Raw genomic sequence first — 27,815 nt, forward strand, 5'->3', positions numbered from 1 at the left:
GGCCAAATCAAAAGAAGGGAAAGGAAAAACTTAGAAAAGTTCCTTCAGTAGTAGGAACTTTTTATATACTTTAATTCTTCCACTTGGGTTATCTAAGCCTATCCTATGCATATTATCTTTAAAATGTCTTATGGCTGGATGCAGTTTAAAATTTGAGAAAAGGTGTGGGATAGTTTCAGTTTAAACCCAGACCGGCTTGCTTAGTTTGGTAGTCACCAGGCTTTTGTACTACACAGAATGTTTTTTGGGGGGTTGGTCACCCTTATTAAATTTTAAATATATTCTTAGATTTTAGTCTTCAAGATTCCAGATATGTTTTAGAATATAAATATGAGCAGACGATTATGACTTTGAGGTTGACTTGGTTAACCTGAGGTTAGCTCAGACATATTTGTTAGCTGTGGGATATTTTGGGAAGAATAAATTCATTGTAGGAATATGCTTATTAATATTGGAGTAAGATAGTCTGGTGTGTTGGGGTCCTTCTTTATTTTCCTTCAGTGTACTTAGTAACTCTCAATACGGTTCTATGGGGAAATGTATCTGCTTTGCTGTTTGAGAGGGGTTTATTGGTGTTCTGGTGCCACCTATTGAATTCTTTTCAACTGCTTCTTATTCCATTGCTATAATAAATCATAGAATAGAATAGAATAGAATAGAATAGAATAGAATAGAATAGAATAGAATAGAAACATACAAGAGCAGAAGACCTTTAAAATGCTTAGGAGGACATAAAACTGCCATGAAATTCTGTTAAAATGCCTACACTTATTTGGAGAGAAAAACAAGCAATCTAGGACTATTATTTTCCAAACTGTTTTAAGAAGTGATCTGCTCTAGTTGACACTGACCTGAGCAGGGCAGTTGGACCAGACGATTTCTCGAGGTCACTTCCAACCTCGAGTTCTGTGATTGCATGTAACATTTGGCTTCTGTCACCATGAGTGAGCAATAAACTTCATGCTATATTTAAGCCAGTAGCATTATTCCTAACTTTACAGGGGAGAGAATGGGTAAAATTGCTTTAATGGGAGACTTAAGGAAGTGAATGAAGCAATCAGAAATACAACACTATGACAACCTTATGAGCCCTCTTTTGCTCGTATTATCTTCACTTGGAATAGGGAATCTTAAAGTATATATTTTTATCTCCATCATGTTTGCATTAGAGATCAGTAAGTAGCTTGAAAATTATTTCTCAGTGTTGCAGTAATCTCTGAGCAGTTTCATTTTGGACTTTTTCTGCAGCTTTTTTTTATTCTTTTCTTGAAAACAGTTTTTTAAGTGAAAGTTGATCTGTGTTGATGAACACAGGAAGTTAATTTTGGTCTTGAGGTACATTTATTGTGCTGAACCAAAGTAAGATTTGAGAAGGAGAAGGAATAATTGGTTCTTCAGCTGCAAAACCAAATGAAGATTATGGAATTTGAAGTGATCAAGTGCCTACTTTCAGACATGGAATTTAAAAACCATGAAGATACATTGAAAATTAATTGCTTGTGACAGATATGAATGAATATACATGTTAGCTTTTACAAGGTTTCTTGGCAGTTTAATACATACAGATAGATTATACAATTGCTGTTAATAAATGTTCCAGTTCTTACTGGAGATTTCAGATGCTGAAGAAACATTGACAGTTCAAAAGATCATCTACTATATTTTTCTTATCTGTAACATCTCTCAGGTTAGGCAGCTTCATCTGTTAACATTCTGTAGCTCTGAAAAGTATACATGGTCCTGTGTTTCAATGGAGATATATGTATATATAAATGCATTAACGTACTAGAGCAGTTAATATAACAGCTTCTAAACTCATGTTATTCAGACTGTTGTCAGTCTACTATATGTTTTACAGATTATATTCTTACAATTAAGAGCAATTTTGTTTTAACTATTTCATATGATTTCAGAGAAACTATAGGCAGGCCCATATCCTCATTTCATGGACCAGATTTTAGGCAACACACCTCCCTACTTCTATAAATGAGGAATGAAGTAGCTAACTTTGCATTACTGTTTTTAGCTGAGCTTCATTTGACTTCTGTTGGTACTTTTTCTTTAAAATATTAAACCTTCTGGCCTTTTCCAAATTTTAATTTGTAGGAAGAGATCTTGAATAATGTACAGTCCACAATGAATTCAACTGCTCACTGGAAAAGTGCTTACAAGATTTTAGCTTTTGTTGACATTCATTTTTATATCATGGCTTATACACATTTCATGACAGTTCTGAGCATAATGAAATTGCTCGCTTTCCACAGGTGACTTTGTCGTCACTGGTCATGTGTTTTTAATAGCTGTTGTTGGTCTTCTGAACTGTCCATATTGGGTGCAGAATCCATCGTGGCTATTGAGCAGCCAACTCATGTGCTGCTGCTTGTTGGGTCAATAAGGAGAGAAATCTTCAGAGTCCTGGGAGTTTGTCGAGCTTCTGTGTCAGAGATGAGACATGGTTTTGACCCTGGCACATAAAGAAGGCAACAGAAGATGGATCCTTCATAAGTATTACAGTTTTTCCACATAGCCTTAAAAACAAAAATCCAGGCTTAAAGGAATTTATTTTCAGAAGAGTAGAGCTACAACAGGTAGGGAAGCTGAAGTAAAAGAGAAATTATACAGTGAAGTACTATTTGAAAAATACAAATGCAAAAAAAAAATAATCCAGGAAAGAAACATACTGGGAAAGAACTAATAGAAAAAGGGAGAGAAAGGAAGAGCCAAACAGGCAAATGAAAGTCTGTGGATAGACACAGCAAGTGTGAACAAGTAGAAGTTTGTTCCTTGCTGAAAGCATAGGAGGCTGTGTTAGAGAGAGATGCCTTGAGGGAACAGGCATGCTTTCGGCATGGTTTTCAGGATTCTTACATTAAAGTTGAAGTTTCTAATCCTCAAAATGAGTAAAAGATATAGTGAGAACAAACCCATGGTTCCAGCCATTGCCATTTATTTTTGTCTCTTGCAACAGAAATTTTACATTACACCCATACAAAATGTTTTGGGTCAGGATTTCAAAGCAGAGTGCAAAATTGAGGCTTGTTTTTATGGGTATGAAAAGATTATAGCTCCCAGCTCAACTCAGGAGGTAATTTATAACCTAGAGATAAGACTTATTTGGAGAGATTCTTAACTATCAGCAGGATGGTCCAGAAGGGGCACTGCCATTTAGAAAGTAATATTGGGGAAAGTAAATGACTTTCAGCAATGCGAAGGCTTGGCTTTCCAGCTCTTGTACAGTGAGGATTATAGACAAGTGGGATTTTTCTTGAGAACAAAATTAGTGTTCGTATCTCTTCTTAGCAATAAAATTCTTCAGCAAAAACCCAGTCTCTATTTGTTGATATTGCTTGTACTTTTGTATGCTGCTGTGTGGTGATGAAGAAGATTTTGAAGGTTTTAGCTTTTGATATTGCAAAATACATTGTTAAATACAAAAACATTTAAGTATTCTCCCAGTGAAATCTGTCTTGAGAAATGTGGTTGAGAGAAAACTGTACAAACCATTGGCCTTTTCCTAGTATAGATGAGCTTCTCACCTTCATGCATTGCTCACCTGGTGATATCTTTTTTCCACAATGCAGCAGGAGATGAAAATCTGGCAACTGCCACCTCTCCCTCCCTTTTATCACCTTCACCTGCACGCTCCACATCACTCTCACCTCCAGGCACCACTGAAGGTAATGGTAAATTCAGAACTGTGGCACTGCTGTTCTCATTTTAGCTGAACTGGCATCTACTTCTAGCATGCATTGGTTAACTTCATCACTGCTAAAGCAATCTGGTGATTTATGTTGTCTGAGGAAATTATATTACAGCAAAATCTCTTAATGTGTTGATAACATATTTAGTTTTGTTTATTTTAATTAAGTTATAGGTGGGAATTTGAAACATGCTTTTCAAAGAAAGCAAATAGAATTTAAGTTATAACATGCTGCTGTTATGAGTTTGTGTTTTCCTTATGGACACCTCTTCCCCTTGGGCTCTCAGATGGGAGTTTCATACTGAGCTGTCACACTGGCACTTCCCTGCAATTCATGTAGAGCTCCTTGGGCCCTGCAGCAGTATGTGATGATTGTGGGAAAAGCGTCCTTCCTGAATCAACAACACAAACCCAAACCATCCCAATTATTCTGGGCTTTTTGCAAGCTGCACATTAATTCACCTGCTTCAGCTGGTTTTTCAAACACCTGAAATCAGTGCATCCCCCACACCCGGCTAAAGGATGATCGAATCTCTGCCACAAAGGCATCCCAGACAAGTTGGTGGGAATTTGGAATTACTGGTCTTGCTAACCTAGTCACAAGCCGTGCTCTTGCAATAAATCCAAGAAGATTTGTTACACAATCTGTGAAGGAACTAGAAAGCGATGTAAACCTGTTCTTTTTGCCAGTGCTGGAGGGAGAAATATAATTCAGAGAGCAGCTGGCAGCCTTTCTGCTTGCAATGAGCTTCTCACTTTCAGGTGTTGCTCACCTGATGATATTTTTCCCCACTGTGCAGCAGGAGGCGAAAATCTGGCAACTGCCACCTCTCCCTCCCTTATGTCACCTACACCTGCACACTCCACATCACTCTCACCTCCAGGCACCACTGAATGGTGAATTCGGGACCGCAGCCCCTGTTTCAGCTGAACTGGCATCCACTGCAGCCTTCCTGATGTTGTCTCCACGCCTCAGGCTGCACAGCACAAACTCCTGGCTTAAGGAATAATGATTTTTTTATATGGACAATATCAATCTATGTATCATATGCTTGATATTTTGGAGATCTGGTTGTTGCTGCATTCCACTAAATATTGCTTAAGAATGTGTAATTCCCTAGGGAAAGCTCAGCTGATAGTTGGAAGGAAGGAATGTTTCTTTTAATGTTTTTGGCATATGATTTTGTTTAATTCCTTGAAAGTTTAATTTACACTTTCTCCCTTTTTCTGTTTTTAAGGAGTTGAATCAGCAGCGACTACACCTGGTAAGAAGCTTCTAATTAACATGACAGAACTGCATTGATGTTTTTTTCTGATAATTTCTTCTTTCCTTTTCCTATGCACAATTATCTCCCAGAGTGTATAATGCCTTTTTATTCAGCCCAGTGAAATGAAATACACTGTCTTAAGAGGCAAGAGTATTGGACAAGTCTGGTTTTGAATAACAAGTTTGAGTAAGTTTTAAAACACAGCATTCAGCGTGAATGAGGTGCAGTCCAAAAAGGATTATACTTACAGGATGTTCAGCTGACACCTGTTGAACCCCCTAACACCTTGAGCGTTTGATGTGCCTTTGCTTACTAACAAATTCGCAGTGCCTCAGTATGAGAGCATTCCAGAACAGCAGTCCTGTGTTTTGTGCAGCTTTGTGTCCCTCCTTGACCCAGCAGCCTCTGAAGCATTAATGAAACTGCTGTACCTCTCACCACAGGTGTCTCTCCTGCAGGCAGCACATACCTCTCCACGCACGCAGGCTCCGTCCCTGCCACGGGACTCGGCAACCCGCCACACAGCAGCACTGCTGCCCACACCACACGCACTCCCATTGCCTTCCAGAATGCTTCCTCAGGTTTGCCGTCTTCATTTAGATGCCACTCGCTACTCTCTGAACTGTGGGGAAAAACTAAGTCATTACTTCTGGGGAAGACTAAGTAATTCAGCCTCAGGGTAGCCATTTCCAGCTTATGATTCATCAAATTAAAAAAGGTGTCTGCAATTTGGCATAGTGACAATATCAGAATTATTTCCAGAATCTGATATCCCATGGCCAAGGCTTGTAGTCATCACAGTAGTATCAAAATGGCAGCTGCTGGCAACAAGACTGTTGCCAAAGCAAGAGCAATAGGAATGGACCTAAAAGAGAATGTAGAGTCAGGGGTTTATGAGCATGGAGATAAATACTGAGATGTAGCAAGTAATTTACTGAGCAAGATATGTGATCTGGCAAATGAACACTACTGGAATGCTTGTTTCTGAAAGAGCACAATCACTTTTCATAATTGTGTTTTACTGTAGGAACATAGCAAAATGTTTTTGTTTCTCGCAGTCCACAATTATTAATGCCATTTTTATGTTGACACCATCTTGGATTATGCCAAAATAATGACCAAAAAATGTCCTTGTACATTGCAAAATTCATGTAAGTGGTGTATTCCTAAAAGCTTGCTTTCTTTTTAAACACTCATTTTCTCTTTTATTGAATATGTTAGCATAGTTTTTCTTTCAGTATTCTTTCTGAATTACAGAAATCCTGGAATAAAAACAGAAAGTGAAGAAGGGCTGTAGTGTAAGACATTTCTGATGACATAGCCATATGAAATAATGAATTTTGCTTTTTAATGCTGATGTGTTGTTTATTTCCTTACAGATGATTACAATTCAACATCCTTGCACAGCACCATCTCACCAGTCAGCATGCCAGCAAACACTGGGATCAACCCCACTCACACAATAGGTGACAAACTTGCACACAGTTATTACAATTATGACAGTGCAACCACAGAAAATGTGTTAGAATAAGGGAATTTGTTCTGAATTTCTTTTGTCAAACTTAAGCATAAAAATGAGGCATAGAACTGCATTCATCTTAAGGGTGTTTTTAGGAATCTTATTAATAGTTTATGAGTAATATTAAAGATACTAGATTTGCTACGTGTCAAGCAAGTGAGAAATAGAAATGATTTCTACAGTGGCATAGCAGGAGGGTAAATCTGTCAATTACTGTGTCAGTACTCTTCTTGATATTCACAGAAATTTGCCCAAGCAGCAAAAATATGAATACATCCACAGATCTGTGTGCTTCTGTTTCTGGTGGCTTACCTTTTGTTTTACTCAGCATTAACATTTTCTTGGTATCTCCTATTGCAAACACTTACAGTTATGAGTATTGCAGTTGAGATGTATGGAGTTAATCAGGTCAGTAAAATATATGTGTGCGCTTGAGCAAAGTACACCCAAGAGCTGGACTCTTACCATCTTTGTAACTGCCCTTCATGTAGCTACAGGCTGCTGTCAGCTCTTTGACAGGCAGAGCTTGGCTTTTACTTGAGGGCCTCTAACCGTCTTGGTAACTCTCCACTGGACACTCGCAGTTTACCCTCACACTAGGGGCACTACTCAGGCAGATGACTCCCAGCCCGGAGGGATGCAAATCTAGGGCCTATCTTCTATGAAAAAAAAAAATTGATATCATACTCTTTTGGTAATACTTATACCTTAGTATGTTTTATGTAATTGTTTTCAGGATGAAGTTCTTTGCCCAAGTTTCTGTTTTCTAAATACCAGCTCAGAATTTCTTTTGGGGTATTTTGGTGTAAAAATAGTTGTAAAATGAACTGTACTGTCACATAAATCTCTTTCCAAAGGTAAGAGTAGCTGTGTAAAAAGTAGGTAAACTTTGTTTCCCTTGTGACTTTGGATACTCTTCAGTTAGCCATTCCTCAGCATACCTATCCTGGGAAACTGCTATAGCTTATCATACTGCTATGAGAATGTGTGTTTTGGAATACTCTTGTGTAACTTCGTATGCAGAAATGTAGCCAGTTAGATTTGTAGTCAGTGATGTCATTGAAAAATGATGAAAGACACATGATCCCTAAAATAACTGGTTAAAAAATGAGTTATATGTCGCTGATATTTTCTTCCCTTTTTAAAATGTGAGTTGAGTGCTAAATACAATTGCTTGTATTGAATGTACTGAATGAAGAGTTCTCGGCTATACTAGTCATCTTCCTCCAATTCTCCGTGAAAAAAAACCCCAAACCTGCTGAGCCACAGCTTCATTTTGTTTTCTTTTCTTATAGAAGCTCCCACAGTGACAACTGAAGAACCTTGTGGTAAGAACCAAACCCCTTATTTTTCTCAGTCCTGAAATTTGACTAGATCTGTAAGCTCAAATACAGAAATCCGATCCGTTAGTGTCTCAGGTTATTTTATAAACTGTCTTCCAATTCTGAAAGAGTGGGATTAAAGTTATTAGCATTTCTGGTCTTCTCATCTCCATTTACAGTTCTGTTTAATTGCCCCGCACTAGGCTGCTGGTATGAGGGCTGCAGAAAAGATCTGCCTTCATTCTACAAGGCCCTTTCTAATTTTTCCCCACCTTGCAGATAATCACATGCTGCAAACTGCAATTTATAACTGAAGTAAAACTAAAGTTTGGACATGGGTTTATCTCTCTTCAGAATTAGATGTCTTCTTTCTAATTTTCAGGAATAGACTATGGTGATTATTTACTACATGATTATGAAGTGTTTTGAATAAGAAAATTTGAAATTTCTGTTCAAACAAATGATTCAGTTTGTTAAAACTATTTCACTTTGAACTAACATTCTAAATTAAAGCAAATCTGCTTCTGGAATGTTATTATTTTTAATTCTTTAGTTTTCCTAACTAGAATTATTTGAAAGAACTGTTATATTATGATCATTTGAAATAACATTTTCCTTAGGAAAATGTTCTGTCTTGACTAAAAATTTTTTAAGTAAAATATACATTTAAGAAATAAAAATAAAGAATAAGAAGCAGCTAATTTTGCTGTACTTTCTGATTCTTAAAATTAATGTGATACTAGGGGTGCCATAAAACTTTTAAAGTTTCTTAAAAATTGTTATCAAATCATTATTTGCTGTTTTACCTTTTTCTTTTAGATGCTATTGACTACAGCATAAGTAGTGTAGATGCTGAGAATAATATGGCTGGTGTTACACTGAAAAATCTCGTAAAAAACAGAAACTATAGTATTTTGGAGGCTAAGATGAACTTCATTGTGCATTCCATCACCCATGAAATAGAACTTCAGAGATGCATGAGATACACAGTGAGAACTGAAAAATGCCCAGACAATTGTCTTATTATTCCACCTGGTAGGTATAGAATGGTTTCAGTAGTTTCTTCCTTTTTTTCCCTTTTTTTTACATGCAGTAATTCAGCTTTCCTGGCTTTCTTAGTCTATTGTCTTTTTTTCAGAGAATCGGTCAGAAGATATTCATACTTTGTGCTTGGTTTGCAAGATACTTTGCATTTTGAAGTAGCACCTTAAAACCTCTCAGTATTTCTTAAAGTAGGCTGTAAAAAAAGTAGTTTTCTCATTGTAAAGGAATAAATTAGTTCACTTAAGAGACTGTTGGATTAAAAGTTTCATTTATTATCTGAATAGCAGCATTGTCTCATGTAGGCTTTTTCAATTTTTTACTTTCCATTTCTTGTTAAATTCTTTATGTATTATTCTGTGCCAATTGTATCTTTCATATTGCAGAACAAGTCAACAAATATAAAAGAACAAATTGCTATTTAAAGAGTCAATATAGCCAATGTCACAGTGACATAAAATATTAATCTTTCTCAGGCAGCAGACCAAATCCTTTCAATGTTATGAATATAACCAACACATCTGCAAAGATATGTTGGGAGCACTCGCTTTCCTGCGCTAATGTGACGGTTAGCTGCAATGGTAAGACACTTTAAATATAGATAATTTAAAAGTTGATTATTTTTTATTTGTTTATTTTTAAAAGTGATGGTGATGTTGTCTTTTGACAAGAGACTGACACATTTAAATTAATTGTGCCACTTTCAGGGGAGGGCTGTTCAGAATTTCTGGAATTGCCAGACTGGGGACTTCCGTGCCCATGCACTGCAGATCTAGGGAAAGTTCAGACCCAGAGAGCTCATTTCCCGAGTTTACCAGATTCACAAATTGCAGACTTCTGAAAATGTTGAGGTCCTGCCTGATGGTCTGAAGGGGAGCCGAGAGTTTGGAAATCCTGCAGTCTGTGGGTCTGCTGTGAGCTGATCCCTTACAGAGTACCCAGGCAGCTGGCTCTGCAGGCTCCTGGATGGTGAGAGTCCAGGCTCTCTGCTCTTGGAGCCAGCCAGCCTGAGAAGAAGACAGAGGCAGATAGTATGATAAGGAAGATACGGATGCTGGATATCCTCATGTGTCCCAGAAAAACGCATGATGGATGTTTGGGGCTGGAGACTTAACATTTCAGGAAGCTGAGGAGTTAAGAAGCCATTTCAGGGTTCTGCTAGACTCCCATGAAATGTTTTGATTTCTGTGGGAAAGCTACTTTCTTAGAAAGACAAGTCATATGACCTTTATTAATGAAAAGTACAGATCTATGCAAAAATAAGTTAGCATAAAAGATCCTAAACCTAATAATTGGATTAGATTGTACACTTCGAAATGTTATGATCGTTTATTACAAATTATGTTGAATAAATATGGTAGAGAAAAATGCCACTTAAATTGGTACTGTGTGCTTTTGGAATTGTGAAAAGTATTGAAAAAAACCTCTCTGGTGTCTACAGGTTTTCAATCTACAGCATTAAATAAAGATTGTGAAGAACCAAACACTTTATCACCCAACCGTATGTACGACTGCAGGGGTACCGTGCGTTTTCTTGAAATGGAGGTTGTCAACCAAAGATTCAACATAACAACAGATTATGGTGGTAAGTGTGATGCTTATTTTTGCTTTACGTTCCACATATTTCTGGAAAACCCTACTATGAATCCTACTATGTGTTTCCTGTTGTTGAAGATCTATTTTGAGTACCATGCTCAGCCACGGTCAGGTTCTCCCCCAGGTCCTCCTACCCAGTCTCCTGGCCTTGTGGTTGTTCTTTGACTGTAGTCAGTCTTCCTTTCCGTTTCCAGCCCCAGTCTTCCAGTCTGATGCCTTCCTCTCCTTCTGTGATGATTTTTTTTTTGAGAGTGAGATTATGGCCAAATGTAAGGAAGATTGAATGAAGAAAAAAAAAAGGCAGACATAGTAAAAAACAAGTGTTAAGTTCTTGATTTGAAGAAAGATGTGATAGAATAATTGCAAAGAACGTCTTCAGATAAAATGATGTGTTTTTCCAAAAAATTGCCATTGAAAATAGCATAGCTTTATTTTTTTTTCTGTATTAAAAAGGAAATCAAACTAAATCAAGTAACTTGCAAATAAAAATTTAGGCCAAACATTGAAAGTTTGTAAAAATTGTAAGGAAAACAAAACAATGTAAAATATTTGGAAATGTTGGCCAATTTAAGTAATATATGATATTGCCTTGTCCCAAATTGATTTATGAAATTAATATGATGCTTTTACATATACTCACTTTATACTTATGTATAATTTCTTTCAATTAAATAGACTATGAAGAATATTACATGTTGATGGTATCTTGCGTTAGTATTCAATCCCCCGTTATTTTCCTTTCACAACAGCTCCAGAAACACCAGAGAAACTTGAAGTAGTTCCTAGTGCCAGAAATGTATCAGTTAGATGGAGTAAACCTAGCAATGATTCAAAGGGTCCTACAGATGGCTATATTGTGAAATGCAATGACAAAGGTAAGTATAGGTCCCTGCGGCATTGAATAATTCATTGCATGTTTTAATATTCACAGATCTCCAAGCATGATGAGTTGTCTAACCATATTGGAATCTCTTCAAACTGTGCAGATTTTTTTTTTTGAGTGCAAATATTTAACTTTCTTTACTTTATTCCAGTTGACCCATTGGTTATGCAGTATGCCATTTCAGGACACAGCTCTGTCACCCTTCAGTTCTCATGCTTCTTGTATTAAGAATACGCTATGACAAGATCATTAGTTGCCTTATCTGTTTGTAGCATGGTGCTCTGTCTCAGAAAATGCTGCTATAGCTGGTTAATATATTTTCTGAGAAGACAGAGACCTGCCTTCTGACTAAAAACTGTGACTGACTTGCAGTGGTAGAAGCTTGGGGATGAGTGGCTGGAGCTGCCAGGCAGAAAAGGACCTTTGGGTGTTGGTGGACAGCAGGATGCCCATGAGCCAGCACTGTGCCCTTGCAGCCAAGAAGGCCAATGCCATCCTGGGGTATATCAGAAGGGGGGTGGTTAGTAGGTCAAGAGAGGTTCTCCTTCCCCTCTACTCTGTCCTGGTGAGACCACATCTAGAATATTGTCTTCAGTTCTGGGCCCCTCAGTTCAAGAAGGACAGGGAACTGCTTGAAAGAGTACAACACAGATCCACAAAGATGATGGAGGGGGTGGAACATCTCCCTTATGAGGAGTGGCTGAGGGAGCTGGGTCTCTTTAGCTTGGAGAAGAGGAGACTGAGGGGTGACCTCATTAATGTTTATAAATTTGTAAAGGGCGAGTGTCACGAGGAAGGAGCCAGGCTCTTCTCGGTGATAGCCAGTGACAGGGCAGTGGGTGCAAGCTGGAGCATAGGAGGCTCAATCTGAACATGAGGAAAAACTTTTTTACTGTAAGGCTGACAGAGCACTGGCCAAGGCTGCCCCCAGAGGTTGTGGAGTCTCCTTCTCTGGAGATATTCAAAACCAACCTGGACGTGTTCCTGTGTGACCTAGTCTGGGTGATCCTGCTCTGGCAGGGGGATTGGACTGGATGATCTTTCAAGGTCCCTTCCAACTCCTAATATTCTGTGATTCTGTGAAAAGTCAAGGGTCCTAAGTGTGGCAGTTAGCATATATATGCTTAGATAGGTAAGGCCAGGTGGTTATCTTCTACTAAATGGTCACTCCTTTCAGATATGTTGTTTTTGGCCATTTTACATTTAGATGGATAAGTCTGTATCCATTATAGTGGGACCATGTTTTCCAGGTGTGAGCTTTTCTTCAAAACGAGGACTGAAAAATGATGTTTTGAAAATGAGGATCCTGATACATGATTCCGGGAAATATATATATCAAGTTTAAGCTAGTCCTGGGTTAATTCACTTTTCTGTTCACATACTGCATGTTTTGTAAAGCTGGATTGCCACAGGAACCAAAGGCTGTGATGCTCACATGCTCCCCAAATGCAAATAATCTCTCCCATTCTCCGTGTCTCGAATTTGACCGCTACCCAAAGGGTGGCAGCTCCATGCACCAGTTTCTGTGCTTAGTCTGACTTGGTCAGTGCAGGAGACTGAGGCAGCGCGCTGGGGATGTAGAGAGGTCACATCTGAAACAGCCAGAAGGAAGCATGGAAAGTCCATTGCTCCCCAGATCCTCAAGCCACCAAAGCCCCAGCTGCAGTGTGGGTAATAGCTTTGCTCATGTTTCTCATGCAATTCCTTTCCTTCCTGCTTGCCACTACTGAAAGCGCACGACATCTCTCACATCATACCGGAACAAACTTGCCCGGTGTGCAGAGTGACTTTTGACATCTGTCCACTAACCCCTTCCCAAGCTGAACACAGAAGAATGTATCAGCTTCTCTTTATCAATGAGCTTTATGTTAGTTTTTAATTGCACCTATTTAAATACGGAGAAAGTAAAAAGCAAAACAGAACAAAACCGCAACTTTCTAACTTTTTGACTGGGGAATGCATTTCTTTCTCTTCCTGAGCCTTCACTCAGCATTAGTGAGACAAACCAACCAAGTACAAGGTAATTAAAAGTACACATGACAGTGGTTTCAGGTAGCTCTGATGAAGGGTAAGAGTTCCTGTGCTATTAACATGACTTTCATTAATCTCATTGATTAATTTCATTTTTCATTTTTTCTTAAAGAGGAAGAATTTGTTCATATGACTGACTTTATTTGCCATGACTTAGAACCTTACACCAAAGGTTTTGTGTCTGTGACTCCATATACGAACAGCAGATACAGTAATAGAAAAATACGGGGAAAACCTGGAATGCATAATTTTACAACAGAATCAGCAGGTAAGTTTCTTTTTTAAAATCTGCATTAATTGAAATTCTTGATAACATTTTAGAAAGCATTACATCCCAATCCAAAGAAAAGATTCAAATTAAAGAATAAAAGAATGAAAAGCATTCATTTTTTCTTTGTGGCATGAAAACTACAAAGACATGCAGAATGTACCTTCTGTTCTGTAGTTGCCTGTTTGCTCAAAGCAGACCTGCATTACTCAGGCTACTCCACTACTGATGTCTGTATGGGGTTTTGGTTAGTTTGGATGTACATGTACACAGTCAGCTTTTAGGACTTCAAATGAGGTTAATGCCAAAGATGTGCCAACCCTTGTGCTATCAAAAAGGTCTGTGCACCTTTTCAGGACTATACTTTCAAAAGCTTACCTCCATGGTCCTGATTCCTTGTCACACATGTTCAATTGATAGAACTACAATAAAAGCTAAAAAGCTCAAACCAGAACAACAGACTTTGCAGATCAGATGCAGACAAGATGTAACAGAGACACAGTCCACCTTGTCCAGACTTAGCTAATATAGAGACACAGCTATAGGGGAAACTATGATGGTTTATACCTGGTAAAATACTAACTTAATATTGCCTTTAATCTCACTGAATAAGCAAAAGTTTTTTTTTAGTGAAAAATATTTTTTTGTGCTAGTGATGTATTGATAGTTTAATGTAGTTTTTTTTCCCCCCTAATAATAGGAATAAATAAATCTTTTGTAACTTTTAGCACTCCTGAGAAGTATGTAGAAATGGATATATAAGAACATTAAATCTGACTGCTGTTTTTATTAGAAGTGATTCTGTAGAGCTTTGGGAAGTACAGGGCAAAATATTGTTTTGAATTTGAATCCTATCCTTCTGTGGAATATACAGAGCTTTTGTATCCAGTTTTATAGACAATCCATGAAAACACTGGAATCTCCCTATTACTCTGGGTCATTGAGCTAACAAATTTTAGTTTATAGTTGGAAGAATACAGGGATCAAAATTATCACCTGAAGCCTCATGGGAAAAAAAAATCTGATAAATGAATTGATTGATAATGTGAACCATTTGATCATTTAACTGTAACAAACTGAAAAATGTCTTTAATTTTTAGACAGGCCTAATTTGAGCATGATCGTGATTTTCCTCTCTATGATAATCTAGTCTGAGCATATTATATTTTGGGGCCCTCACTTTCTGGGGCTCTACTTGTTTTAATAACTCAGGTGAAGATCATAGTCCACAATGTAATTTTATGGGTCTGTAAAACAACCTCAGGTTTGTTTTTTTTTTGTTTGGTTGGTTTTTTTGGTTTTTTTGTTTGTTTTTTAAAGAAAATAAAAAGTTCTTACCTTTGTGATTTAATGGTGTTTATTACACCTTCTCCAACTGTTAAAACAGTTGATAAAATGATCAAGCAGATAGTGGAAGAGTTTTACGGCTTCTTGAACAAGAGAATATATCAGTAGAGCACAACTCCTTGGAAGTAGAAAAAACACTAAATTTTATAAAATATTTTTTTATCTTCAACAAACACATTGCCTCCTTAAATGTTCACTTTCTCCTTGTCTCAGCTCTTTCAGTAGTAAGCTGAATAGGAATCTGCCCTGTGTATGAAAATAAGCAGATATGTCGTTACCACACACTCAGCCAAGTAAAATATCCCGTCACTCCTCATATTGAACATTTGATCTGCTCATAAAGCCTCACAGATCTTTGCTCTTCATATGAGAAAAAAGCTACTGCCTTTTTTTTTTTTTTAATATGCTAGCTTGCAAATGGAAGTGATTTTGAAGAAAATTTCCATGGTAGCATTCTACTGAAGTGTGGCTAATGAAGCTGCCTTACGCAGGAGGTTACTTACTTTCTGAAAGGTTTTATAAGCTCTCAATGTAAGGTCCCTTGGGCTGTGCCCTCAGTCTGAAACATTTGCTGCAACATACAAAACCAGAGTAGAAAACACAGATTAGATTTAACAGACTCCTTATCATTAAAAAGTTTTTGTGGTTTTAGGCCAGTTTTAAGACAATGTGACACTTAAAGAAAAACGCTACTATTCCAAGTATTAAAATACACTGGTAACTCCTGGTAAGAAATTTCCTTTACACAAGTTTTGAAACATACATAGAAAACTGTTTGTTCCCTTGTCTGTTGTCCCATGTTCCTCAAATGAGAAAGTGATGTCAGATGCAAGAGGGACAGTTGCCATCCTGTTAAATTGGCAGCCTGACTGTCAGTAGAGCTGTGATCTTCCCGGCCTTTTCACTTCCACTTCACACCTTTTTCAGTTCAGCTAAGCCTGTGGTTAGCTCAAAATTTATTTTGTCTTCTTAAATTGGGATTGAAATTTTTAAGGAAGAAAATGTATGACATTATTAAGAGAGAAGATAGCAAACAGACATGAACAAATACAGCTGTTGAAATGCTTGGTTTGAAATGATGAGAATAGAACCAGTAACACTTCTTTTGTGAACAGAGCCACAGCCAGTGATTGACGTTAATGCAACATTGACAGCTGATAATGCTGTCCAAATTAAGTGCAAAAGTCAACAAGTGTACGGAGCAAAAAAAGTATTTGAATTGACTTGGGAAGATGATGGAACAAAGGTCGCCAAAGACAATTATTGTGATTTTAAAAAAGAAAATCTCTCGTACTTGAAAAACTACACATTTACGGTAAGTAGGCTTATTAAATTAAATATGTAAAATATTGCTGTATTTTCATTGTTTAAGTATATTATACTTGATTTTAGGAAAAAAAAGGCAAATATGGTGGTAGAGGAGTTAATCTATGGATCTGTAAGCCACAGATGTAAAGAAGTGTCTATGGATATAAAATGTGTATGCGCCTAGCCTATCAATTAAATCCTTGTGGGCTATTTCACACGGGTTCTGACAGCCTGAAAATACAGTGTAAATAGATTGTTTGTGCTTGGGACAGAGAAAAATTGTGGGTTTCCGTAAGTTTTAAAATAGTTTGGCTCTAAACTTTGGCTTCGGTTTCGAACTTATTTAGCCCAGTTCTTAGAGGGAAAACAGATAAAGCCTTATGGCCTTAACCAACAATGGAAAGATTCTGGCTCAAGTTATGGAAGGCTCAAGAAGTAAAACCACATCACCTGTGAGAGTTGGTGGATGTCACAATTTCTTTCTGCCTGCACACTGAATTGTTCAAGGAATAAACAGGAGCCTACCCAGCACACTTTTTGGTTTAGTGATGTTTGCACTAGGTTTCTGGCTTTTGGTATTTGAGAAGCCCCTTGCTTGTTTTCTTTGCCATCTCTGCTACTCCTCTGGATGTTGCTACCTAGCATGGCTTTCTTCCCAGCTGCAGAGTTGAGAAACCGCCAACCCCCTGAACACATCAGCCTTTTAGAGTAGAGAGTGGGAGTTGGGGCACAGTCCTCCAAGTCTTCAGGAAAGGTTTCTCTTAAGGAGTCGAGTAGGCTCAGTAAGAGCTCAGCCTGCAGTCAGCAATGGTGCCTAAAGCTCTTCTCCACCCCCTTTGGATAACTTGCAGCAGGACGATATTACTATTAAAATCACTAATATTCAATCCTGTTAGTGTTCTCCACTGTTTAGTATTAAATCTTTAAGCTTAATCATAAGATTAATTTTTCTTCACAGGAAAACTGTGAGATATTTGATGTACAAGTTTAAGCTGCCTATTAGATCTGATAGGAGTTTCTATTAATAAAATTTAAAAGACTGGATAAATGTAAAATATATTATGTAACATAAACTCATCTAAACAAAGTTAGTATTTTAACACCAGCTAAAGTACCCAAAAGTTAATGTTGCAAGAAAGCAGCTTATTTAGAAGTTTATTTTGGCTTCTATAATGTAAACTTTTATGAATTTCTCCCATTCAGGAACTTGTATTAAAAATATCCAATTCAGTTGACTATTTGTATCTTTACTGTTGAAGGTAATAAAATAATGATGTTTTATTACATGTTGCATGGTTGTTTTTCAGATTTGAGAGATTTTATTTTGATTTGAAAAGAGATAAATTTGACTTTCCTTGAGATACATCTGATTTTGATTTTGTAAAATGTGTCTCCTTATTTCACTAACTTTTTTTACAGTCATCTGCATTTTTTTGAATCATTGAAAACAAATAATTTTCAAATATACATTGTGCTTTGCTTTAAAAAAAAAGCAGATTTTTTTACTTGTTTTATCTTAATGTCTTTATTCTCATCCACTGCAAGCAGATCTTAGTGTTTAATGGAGATCATAGAGGGCAGCCAGTAAAGAGGAGTATAAGAACCAGATGTAAGTAAATATATACAGCATTTTAACTTTTAAAAATCTTTGTATAAAGTAATAGAGTAAATTGTGAATTCTGTTACAATTGCTCCTAATTTAAAATCCAGACTGCCTGTTTTTATAATTAATAGTAGATCTGAACTTGAAAAAAATAATACCTTCAGCATTAATGTAACAGAACATGTTGACAAGTCATTGACTGTAATTCAGAATTATTACACAGCCGTTGTTTCTTCAGGAAACATTTGAATGCAACTAGAAATTAATTTCTCTAACTTAAATTATTCACTTTAGGATTATTTTCCTGTGTTCAGATCCTACATTTCAGGAACTGAATATCTGTGACTTGTCAGGTATTCCCAACTCCCAGATCAGGAGCAGCTGAGGGCTCTGCTGCTCAGGTGTAGAGGTCACACAGAGCAGGAGACAACCATGGTAATGCTGAGCCAGTGAGTGAGTTTTAGCATTTTGACAGGTGGACATGGAGAGTTTAAGTGAAAGTTATCTTAATGAAGAAATAAAACTCTCTCCTTATCTGTGAGCTTAAAACTTTTGGCAGCTTGGAATAACAAACTTACACTAAACACTTTAAAATAATTGTTCTTTTCATACAAAAAATAGTAAAAATCAATGCGACCTGGTTCTAGGAATAATAGAGATTTTTTTTAAAAAAGGGGAAAAAAGAAATTTTAAAATGCTATAAATTATGTATTCAAGAAATAATAAATGTATTATTTTTCTGTTGCTAGATAATTCTAGAGCTCTGATTATATTCTTGACATTCTTGATCATTGTGACATCAATTGCTCTACTACTGGTTCTATACAAAATCTATGATCTTCACAAAAAAAAGCTTAGGTAAGTGTCATGTTTCTCTCCCACTCTTATATAAATGGGGGATGGGGAAGGAGAGGCTTTCTGTTTTTCCACAGGATTTCCCAACAGGCAGCTACAAGTTTGATACTTCATTAATACTAGGAAAAAGACATCCTTTTACCTTTTGATCCTTTCAAAAGAAAGTTTTTGTTGGTTTGTCTGGCAATACAAATGCAATGAAATAGATTTAAAGTCTCTCTGCTATACCCTTTCTCAGGGCACATAATAACTGATCTGCTAGAGCAAAATGTCGCTAGTTTTATGAAAAAAATATTCACAAATATCTGGAAAACCTTTCCTTGATTTAAATTAAAAGTAATGAAAATAATACATGCATTCTTGGAACTCTCTGAAATGAAACAGTATCTCAGGGAGGCTCTGTTAGTTACAGTCATCTCTAGGTGACCAGGCAGTTCTGTAGGAGAGCAGATGGCAATAGATGAAGGGTCATTGCCTTCTTTGGTGACTGTGCCAGGGCCTGGCAAGCCAGGCTGATGGCTGCTAGTGCTGTGAAGGGACGTGGTGCAGTGTGTGAGGGGGCATTTGCTGCTGGTAGAGACAGACGAGTTAGAGCAATTTCTTCAGAAACCTCTCAGCCCTCTGGCAGCCGCAGAACTTGGGGACTTGTCTCTTTCAGCCCCTTTCCCTGCCCTACTCTTCCCCTTAGGGGCACAAGGAGCTGCTCTTGCTCAGACACTGAGCGAAGCAAAACTAATTTTTCCTTGTACAGCTCAAGAGAATCTGGCTTGTTCTTGGTTACTTAGCATTTAAACTTAATTTCGTTATATTTTATGTATGTGTTAGTTTCTTGTCACTTATTTAGCAAAAGAAACAAAGATGGTGTGAGCAGTTGCTCCAGTGACAAAATTAAAGCCATGCTTTTGCTGCAAGTGATACAGACAATATTATGCAAGTGGTAAAGCTGTTTGATATGGTTCCCTTGTTTCTCCCCTTCAATAGTGCTCAGAGTAGGAAGACAAGAATCCCAACCACCTCTGCATAGGGCCTGTAAGTCCCAGTTGTAGCACTCTTATTTCACTGAAATCTTTGTAATGCAGTCTCGGTGTTCACACACTAAACTGCTTTTATTTATCTCATTATCATATATATGTCTTATTAGTCAAAGCTTTTACAGATGCTCTTGCTTTTTACAGCAATTCTTCTGAAGGCGTGAACCTTGTTGCAGGTGAGCATCTTTATGTATTTAGCAAGTGGGAATAAAATGAGTCACATGTCTTGCTGCCACCTTTGGATTGTTTACATTCTAGGCTGTATACATAGATTGCAGATATCAACACGATATGACTTCATTTGGAGAAAAAAAACCACTTCAGTAAATACATAGGAGAAGTTCATTAAATACTTAAATGAACTGAAAGTTTATCAGTGTTTGAAAGGCTTATTTTTTTATTTAATTACAAACATAGTTTTGTTATCCTAGACAATGGCTGTGATATGTTTAACCCTGAGAGTAAGTCCAGAATAAAATACAGTTTCAACTATAATTTCCCTTTCCTGTGCATGTTTTTCAAAGCAAGAATTTAAACATAGGCTATTCAGTTTTTATTGCAAAATTTTGAAGCCTTTCAAATTTTACAGAGTGAAACTGAACATTATGTGCAACTTTTAGCAAAAGATTCAAAGCCTATGAAGAAAGATAGAATCAGTCAATACCAGAAAGTTTCCAGAAAAACAAAAAAAGACATTCAAGCCCTCAGAAATCAACTACATTTAATGGGAAGTAATACTATGTTGCTATTCAAATCCATTTGCTTAGACACATGGTTGTTAAGAAGTCTTTTCAATGTAAATGAAAAAGGAATAAATGTCTAGTTAGAGATGTTTCAACTTGTTCAACCATTACTTTATTGTTAAAGATGATATTACAGATTATTGCAATTCAGAGAATAATTTGGAAAAATTTTGGTGAAGTAGGCATTAGATGTTGGTACATTTGTGTGTTGTTTGCGCAGTAATCCATCTTACCACTGCTGATAAATGATCAGAATTGAAGTAGAGTACAAGGCCATGTAACTATTGTGGATACTGAGGCGAATGCTGTGGCAGGAATGTGGCAATCGCAGCTTTGTACAAAAACGGTTAATGCAATGTCCCTGCACATGGTCTCCTCCCCAGGCGTCTCCAGTCAGGTGGCAGAGCTGAACAAGTTCTGTTATTCCCAGGGCCTCTTTGCTTACAGCTGGCTCAGGCAACACCATTTTTTTTTGAAAAATAAACATGCTTATTTAACATAAAGAGGTTTGTCCTTTATTAATTTAGTTGACAATCTGAGAATGACATTTACTGAAATTTATATTTTCAAAGTCCGTAACGTTCAATGTATTTACACAGTTAAAGATGATGACAGGCAACTTCTGAACATAGAGCCAATACCTTCAGAGCAATTGCTGGACACATACAAGAGGAAGATTGCTGATGAAGGAAGACTTTTCTTGGATGAATTTCAGGTTTGTCATTGGCTCAAAATATACTACAGATTTATAGTCAGGTAGTTGGAAGAATTCTGATCAAGAGCATGTTTGAAGTATATGCGCTGGTTATAAATAAATTAAAAAAAAAAAGAATATAGAAAAAACCTTCTCATTGATGGTCAAGTAGGCTTCAGTCAATTTTGCTACCAAGCTCTCCTCATTATAAGATAATGGTACTTTTTTTTCCCCCCTCAGAGAAGTTTTTCAATAAAATACACAGCCTAAATACTTCTCATTCTAAAGTATCTTTTAATGCATATTTTTAATACTCTCTTTTACTGTATATGTAATTGTGGAGTTATTTATAATTTATATTAAGGGAAAATAAATTTGTTTATTTTAGATATAAGAAATATAGGAAGTATTATTGTATGAAACAGAATGTTATCTTCCAGGCTCAGTAGTACCAAATTTCTTCCATATGAATTTGACTGTAAGTAGAAATTATTTTAAATATAAATAATAAAAGGAACATTGTATTTTACAGAGTATTCCTAGAGTTTTCACTAAATTTTCAATAAAGGAGGCCAAAAAAAGCTATAATCAGAACAAAAACCGTTACATTGATATCCTTCCGTGTGAGTATTTGTTAAAATTTTTGCATGCTTTATAAATATTTTTTCTCAGTGCCTTGAGATAATATATTTATTATGTTTTAAATTATTTAAACAGATGATCATAACCGTGTTGAGCTCTCAGAGATCTCAGGAGACCCAGGATCAGACTATATCAATGCAAGTTATATTGATGTGAGTGATTTTTACTTAAAAAAAGTCTTAGGCACTGTTGAAATTCTGTAGTGTGTACATTTCATGTATTGAACACACTTGAGAATTTTTATGAGGCCTTTCCATTTTTGTAATGTATTCGGTACTATTGGACTGTTGGATATTGAATTTATTTTTAGTTTCAAATCTTTTAAATTGTTCATGCTTCCTTTCTAAAACTTGATAACATTGTTCTTTTTATAGGGCTTCAAAGAACCAAGAAAATACATTGCAGCACAAGGTACTTTTTAACCTTAAAAGAATATGCTTGCTTTATTCACCCATTTTTTTGTTGGAGACTAGTTTAAAAGTATTAGCAGATTTAAATAAAAAATCTAATATTTTGAAATTTCATATTATAAAGTTGACAATGAGTTTTTTGCTTAGGGAATTTTATGAAGATGAATAAATTGTACTTCAAAGGCAGGTTTCTCATGATGTATAATTTTATACCAAATGTTTTCAGATTTCACAGCTATGCAGTAAAGATACATATGAGGCTTTAAAAATGTTGTAGCCTAATGGCAGTAGTCATAATGAAATCAAGTGTATGGCTGTTATTTGTGTGATCTCTGATTAGCTTTTCAGACTGTGTGGCTAAGCATGTCAAGAAGGCAAGTGTTTTTTCCATTTAGCTGTGCTCTTTGAATAACTCCCTTAAAATATCTCCTGCTAGGTCCCAAGGATGAAACCACGGATGATTTCTGGAGAATGATCTGGGAACAGAAGGCAACAATTATTGTCATGGTGACTCGCTGTGAGGAAGGAAAGAGGGTGAGAAATATCCATCCATCCATCCGTCCATCCGTCCATCCATCTTGCCATCCATCTTGCCATCCTTCCTTTGTCTGAAAACAGAATGGGTTGCTGTGCTGTGGTGAATTACGTCGTCTTCTTAGTGCTTTGTTTTCATTCTTTGCTGTTCTCTTGTTGTGGCAGAACCTATGTTGAAAAGCATGCCAAAACAGTGTTGCCTTATGGAATTACCAGTCTTATCAGAAAAATGTCACTTTAGTCACAGCTGTAAGTAGCAGAGGGTGAGCTTCCAAATTACAGCTAATAAATCGAGAAAGGGGCTCAAGGTAGAACTGTAGCTCCTCACAGACCTGACATGAAAGATATGGTTTGCATTTTTCTCCTGTCTGTTATCTTGTGATATCCTGATAATGCCCTCAGTAAATCCTAGACAGAGTATTTTTTTTAATCTATTGTCTTTGCCCTTCTTTTAACGGGAAGGTTGGGTGCTTCTGGCTTGCTTTTGTTCCTTATTCCAGGTACAGCAGGAAGAAGGAGAACTGCTGTCTTAACTTTTTTTAAAGACTAAAAGCTTGGCAGCATGCAGATTTACAGCATCCCCAAGTTGATGTTAGAGACAGGCAGGAACAATGTCCCTCACTGAAGACTGAAGAAGATGCTATAGAAGTAGCTGCAAATTTTTCTACAGCCTTCAGGGAACACCAGCAGTAGTTGTTCCCTTTTTTAACTAGTGTACAGGAATTTCCCCCCCCACTTTATGTTCCAAGTTAAATTCCATGGGCTTCAACTTCATATCACAGACCTGAATTGTTGAATATTTGGAATTATTTAGCACTGACATCCTAAGCAATGACAGCCTTTTCAGGGGAGGACAAGACCTGTGAGAAGCTGGAAAAACTACTGAGTTGCCATCTATTTTACATCATACTTTCTTCTAGCTCTCAGCTCTCTACCACTTTGCTGTTGTGCTGCTCACCTAGCTTCATATCTTCATAGAACAAATGTGCCCAGTACTGGCCATCAATGGAGAATGGCTCTGCAACATATGGGGACATCATTGTGAAGATCAATGAAAGTAAAACTTGTCCAGACTACGTCATTCAGAAACTGCACATCACAAATGTAAGTTGACTCAAAAATGTAAGACTGGCTGGAATTAGAGTGTCTATTTGGAGTCTGTAGGTATCGTTGAGAGGTCCTTTTAGCAGGAGAAGAGTCAGCTATCACCGGAAGATGCTTTGCTGTTTTTCCTTAAGCAACATATATTTTAAAAGAAAACTTCTTAGAAGTAGGTGTCATTCCTTACAGGAAATACGAGTTAGACATATACTTCCCAACCTAAAAATGTATCTTCCTTAGTACTCTAGAATCTGTGCTTAAGAAATAACTGTTAATATGCTGTTAAATATGGAAAACTTAATACATCATGGTTTCCTTACATATATAGCTTTTTCTTTAATACAGAAATTTTACTGGTTTATGTGTAGCTCAGCATAACCTTCTTCAAGTAAAATAAATGTGACTGATAGAGCACTGTTACCTGCCCTCATGATAAATGTACAGTGGGATGATTACAAATTCTGGTAAACCCAAGTGCATTTATAAACATAAGTGTTTTAAAATTACAATTTGGCTACATGTAGAATCACTAATACTGGTTAATTGCTCTCTTTTATACATCTGAAATCAGATTAGTTGCTCTGTACGCAATTGACGACAAAATTTGTCATCTAAGGCTAAACACTCCTCTCAGGCCTTTTGCAAAAATACTTCAGTGAGGGTAAATGGAGTGTAAGTCATAGCTAAAAGCATTAAGACTCTCAGAGTAAATCTACTGCTGCATCTTCAACAAAATAGTCAAGCAACAGACTCCACCCATCTTGACCCACGATTCCAGCTGGAAATTCCTATTCTGCTGTCTCATGTTGCATTAAAATTTACTCGGGAAGTGGTCTGATTAAAAGTTGTAACTTAGTGTGAAGACAGTGAGAATATCAGGATGTTAACAATTAATGAGTAACAAAGATGTTGCTCTGTGACCAGAACAATCTGACATTAGAAATGAGAGATTTCTGAAGGTTGATAACTGATGCTTTTAGAGCTGTTTAGACTGTTCTGCTGACATCATATGAATATAGGCAGAACTGACACTGGTTGTATAATTTAAGAGTGATCTCTGGTGAGAAAGTGATGTATTATTACTGCAACAATGGCAAATAACTATGTGAATAACTGTGCCACAACTGAATAATTCAACTCTGAGTTAGAGTTTGGTGATTAATTACTGGGGAAATGTCCATATAGCCATACTAAATCTTGGCCAGTAAAAAAATGCCATTGAGGGGGGGTGTCTTTCTCAGTTTGTTTTATAATCATGGTTATCAAAATGTATGTCCTCTCTTTTAATGTAGCAGCAACACATTAAATTAGGATTCAAGACTTGACATGCTTTAAGCTTTAATCAAGTGACTTAAAAGAGTCAGTCTCATGGAAAATCATAGGTTTTCTTGCACCTACTGTTTAATTTTAAATTTATTTTTTTTTAAATCATTTGTACCCTCAGCAGGCTACTCCTAGGAGACCTAAGAGAATTGCCAATCTGTACCCCTTGAAGTAAGCAAAGCTATACATGGGCCAAGTTGTTTATGAATAGAGTGAGGAAACGTATTATAGTCTGGATCATAAGCTAACCTGAGGAAAAAAAAAACATTTTTAGCAACACTTTGAACCTCCTGCTTGCCCTCAGTTGGAGGCATTGTGTGTTCCTGGTTCATATTTTTAAATTAAAATTGAATATGAAAAATTTCATAATGTGAGAGATTATCGGGATTACAGCATATTCAAACAACAGCATGTTGTTTGAAATTTCTGTTTCAACATTTGATAACTGTTGTCCTTATTTTTCTTCTGCTTTGTATACCAGACTTGATTTTGGCTTTGCATTTATATACGTGTATGTGTGTATATATACATCTGTATTAAAAAACCCCACACTTCACTTTGTCTAGGGAAGAGAAAGGACAGCTGGAAGAGATGTCACTCATATTCAGTTCACAAGCTGGCCAGACCATGGAGTCCCTGAAGATCCGCATCTCCTTCTCAAACTCCGACGCAGAGTTAATGCGCTCAGCAACTTTTTTAGTGGCCCAATAGTGGTTCATTGCAGGTAAATGTATATATTTAAAGAAATAAATAGGTTAATGTTAAATGAACTTGAAGTGAAGCTATTCAGAAAAGGGAGCTGGCAAAGCGATTTGGCTGATCAAAAATTTTGTGAATTGATTGAGAATGAGTCAGCCAAAGATGCCTAAAAAGTCCTGTTTTCTGAAGGTTCTGAAGGATATTCAAGTTGATAAAATCTGAGGGTACAGAGACTTTTGGAAAACAGCCAGATAGATGTCAGGCTGCTCCGGCTACAAGCACCATATTTGGCCTTACTTTCATTAGAAGATATTTAAAATACAAACTCGTGGTGTTGCTAATTAATTTACAGCAAGAACTGTTCTCAGTTGCTTCGTAACCTGTTACACATCTTCACTTTTGCTCTCTCACTGACTGCTTCCCTTGCAGAGTAGGACTGGGAGATGCCATTTCTTCTTGATGACCAAATGCCTTTGTGCTTTGCAGTGCTGGTGTTGGGCGCACCGGGACATACATAGGAATTGATGCCATGCTGGAGGGGCTGGATGCAGAAGGCAGAGTGGATGTTTATGGCTATGTCGTGAAACTGCGTCGGCAGCGGTGCCTTATGGTCCAAGTAGAGGTATTGCACTAAAAGTCCTCTTGCTTAGAACTCTCCTATGCTAGGGCTTCATCAGTATTTCTCAGAAGTGCTCAGCCTCGGGTACTGCTACAGTTCAGTGGAAGTTGTTCATAGAAAATATAGCTCGGAAAAGTATTAAGAGAGAGAAAAACTTCCAACACATTTTTGTAGTTTTAGAAACTTTAACTTTTTATGTTTAGGCATTAAAAAAAGGAAGCATAGAAGAATATTTTAGATTCGATAATCCAGCTTTTGGCATATAATTCACAAATGCAAAATTGAGCTAGGTGGAATTGTCATTTGAGTTGAGTACAACAAAAGTTATGGATTGACACAATGCATGTGTGGATTGACACAATGCAGATCTTTCAAATCTCAGTTGCATATTTCTTGAATGACATTGCATTTATTTGTGGAACACTTTTCATCCAACACACTAAATATGCTCCAAAATATCTAATTTGGAGTCACTTTGATTTTTAATAGTTGTATTTAATGCCTATTTAACATTAATGCTTAATACTATTAACACTAATAAAATGTTAGGATTAATGGTTTCTTATAATGGCTTTTAAAAGTAATATTATTTTTTTCACTGTTTAATAACTTCATTTTTAAACTCTTCAAATGGGAAACATCAGTCACAGTACATCCTTATCCATCAAGCGCTAGTGGAATACAATCAGTATGGGGAAACAGAGGTCACTCTCTCAGAACTGCATTCCTATCTTAACAACTTGAAAAGGAAAGATCCTCCGAGTGATCCTTCTCTGCTGGAGGCAGAGTTTCAGGTAAATGAGCATTGCATTCTAGTGCCCTTACCTCCCACTTTCATTAGAAAGTGCCTTGCACAATAGTCATGAGATAGAGTACTTAATGGATCACTTCTGTGCTATATTATTTCTCTGGCACAATAGGTTTCCTTACCTTTATGAAAAAAGTGTAAATTAATCAAATTTTAGTCCTGCTCTTGATGTTACTATTTTTAACAAAGATGAGGAGCACAGAAAGATTACTTGTGTCTATATGCATAATTTCTTGTGCCATTGTACATGGTATAGCAGGCATTTTAAATCTATAGTCCAGATGTGACCAAAGTGAAGCACTGGGAGATGAAGACTGGGTGTAGATGTCCAGGGGGAGACAATGATCCCAGAAACCATTATAATCAAGCATAATACCAAACATCATCTTTCTTTAGAGATTACCTTCCTATAAGGGGTGGCGTACACAGAACACTGGGAATCGGGAAGAAAATAAAAACAAAAACAGGAA

At 36.8% G+C, this 27,815-nt stretch overlaps 1 protein-coding gene across 1 annotated transcript in view; it reads left to right on the forward strand.

The window, feature by feature from the left end:
* Positions 1-27,815, forward strand: part of PTPRC (protein tyrosine phosphatase, receptor type, C) — a 51,454-nt gene that overhangs the window by 19,114 nt on the left and 4,525 nt on the right. The window contains exons 2-22 of the mRNA XM_010191022.1: positions 5,380-5,549; positions 6,348-6,434; positions 8,629-8,844; positions 9,327-9,431; positions 10,292-10,435; positions 11,196-11,321; positions 13,473-13,628; positions 16,091-16,290; positions 17,832-17,892; positions 18,636-18,744; positions 19,917-19,948; positions 21,115-21,230; positions 21,742-21,832; positions 21,927-22,003; positions 22,226-22,262; positions 22,698-22,795; positions 23,774-23,899; positions 25,786-25,943; positions 26,405-26,540; positions 27,182-27,331; positions 27,742-27,812. Of these exons, the coding sequence (XP_010189324.1) occupies positions 5,380-5,549; positions 6,348-6,434; positions 8,629-8,844; positions 9,327-9,431; positions 10,292-10,435; positions 11,196-11,321; positions 13,473-13,628; positions 16,091-16,290; positions 17,832-17,892; positions 18,636-18,744; positions 19,917-19,948; positions 21,115-21,230; positions 21,742-21,832; positions 21,927-22,003; positions 22,226-22,262; positions 22,698-22,795; positions 23,774-23,899; positions 25,786-25,943; positions 26,405-26,540; positions 27,182-27,331; positions 27,742-27,812 (2,466 nt within the window). The remainder of the gene's footprint in view (positions 1-5,379; positions 5,550-6,347; positions 6,435-8,628; positions 8,845-9,326; positions 9,432-10,291; positions 10,436-11,195; positions 11,322-13,472; positions 13,629-16,090; positions 16,291-17,831; positions 17,893-18,635; positions 18,745-19,916; positions 19,949-21,114; positions 21,231-21,741; positions 21,833-21,926; positions 22,004-22,225; positions 22,263-22,697; positions 22,796-23,773; positions 23,900-25,785; positions 25,944-26,404; positions 26,541-27,181; positions 27,332-27,741; positions 27,813-27,815) is intronic.

This window comes from Mesitornis unicolor, unplaced genomic scaffold, assembly GCF_000695765.1.
Source record: "Mesitornis unicolor isolate BGI_N332 unplaced genomic scaffold, ASM69576v1 scaffold24320, whole genome shotgun sequence".
In the NCBI taxonomy this organism is placed as follows: domain Eukaryota; kingdom Metazoa; phylum Chordata; class Aves; order Mesitornithiformes; family Mesitornithidae; genus Mesitornis; species Mesitornis unicolor.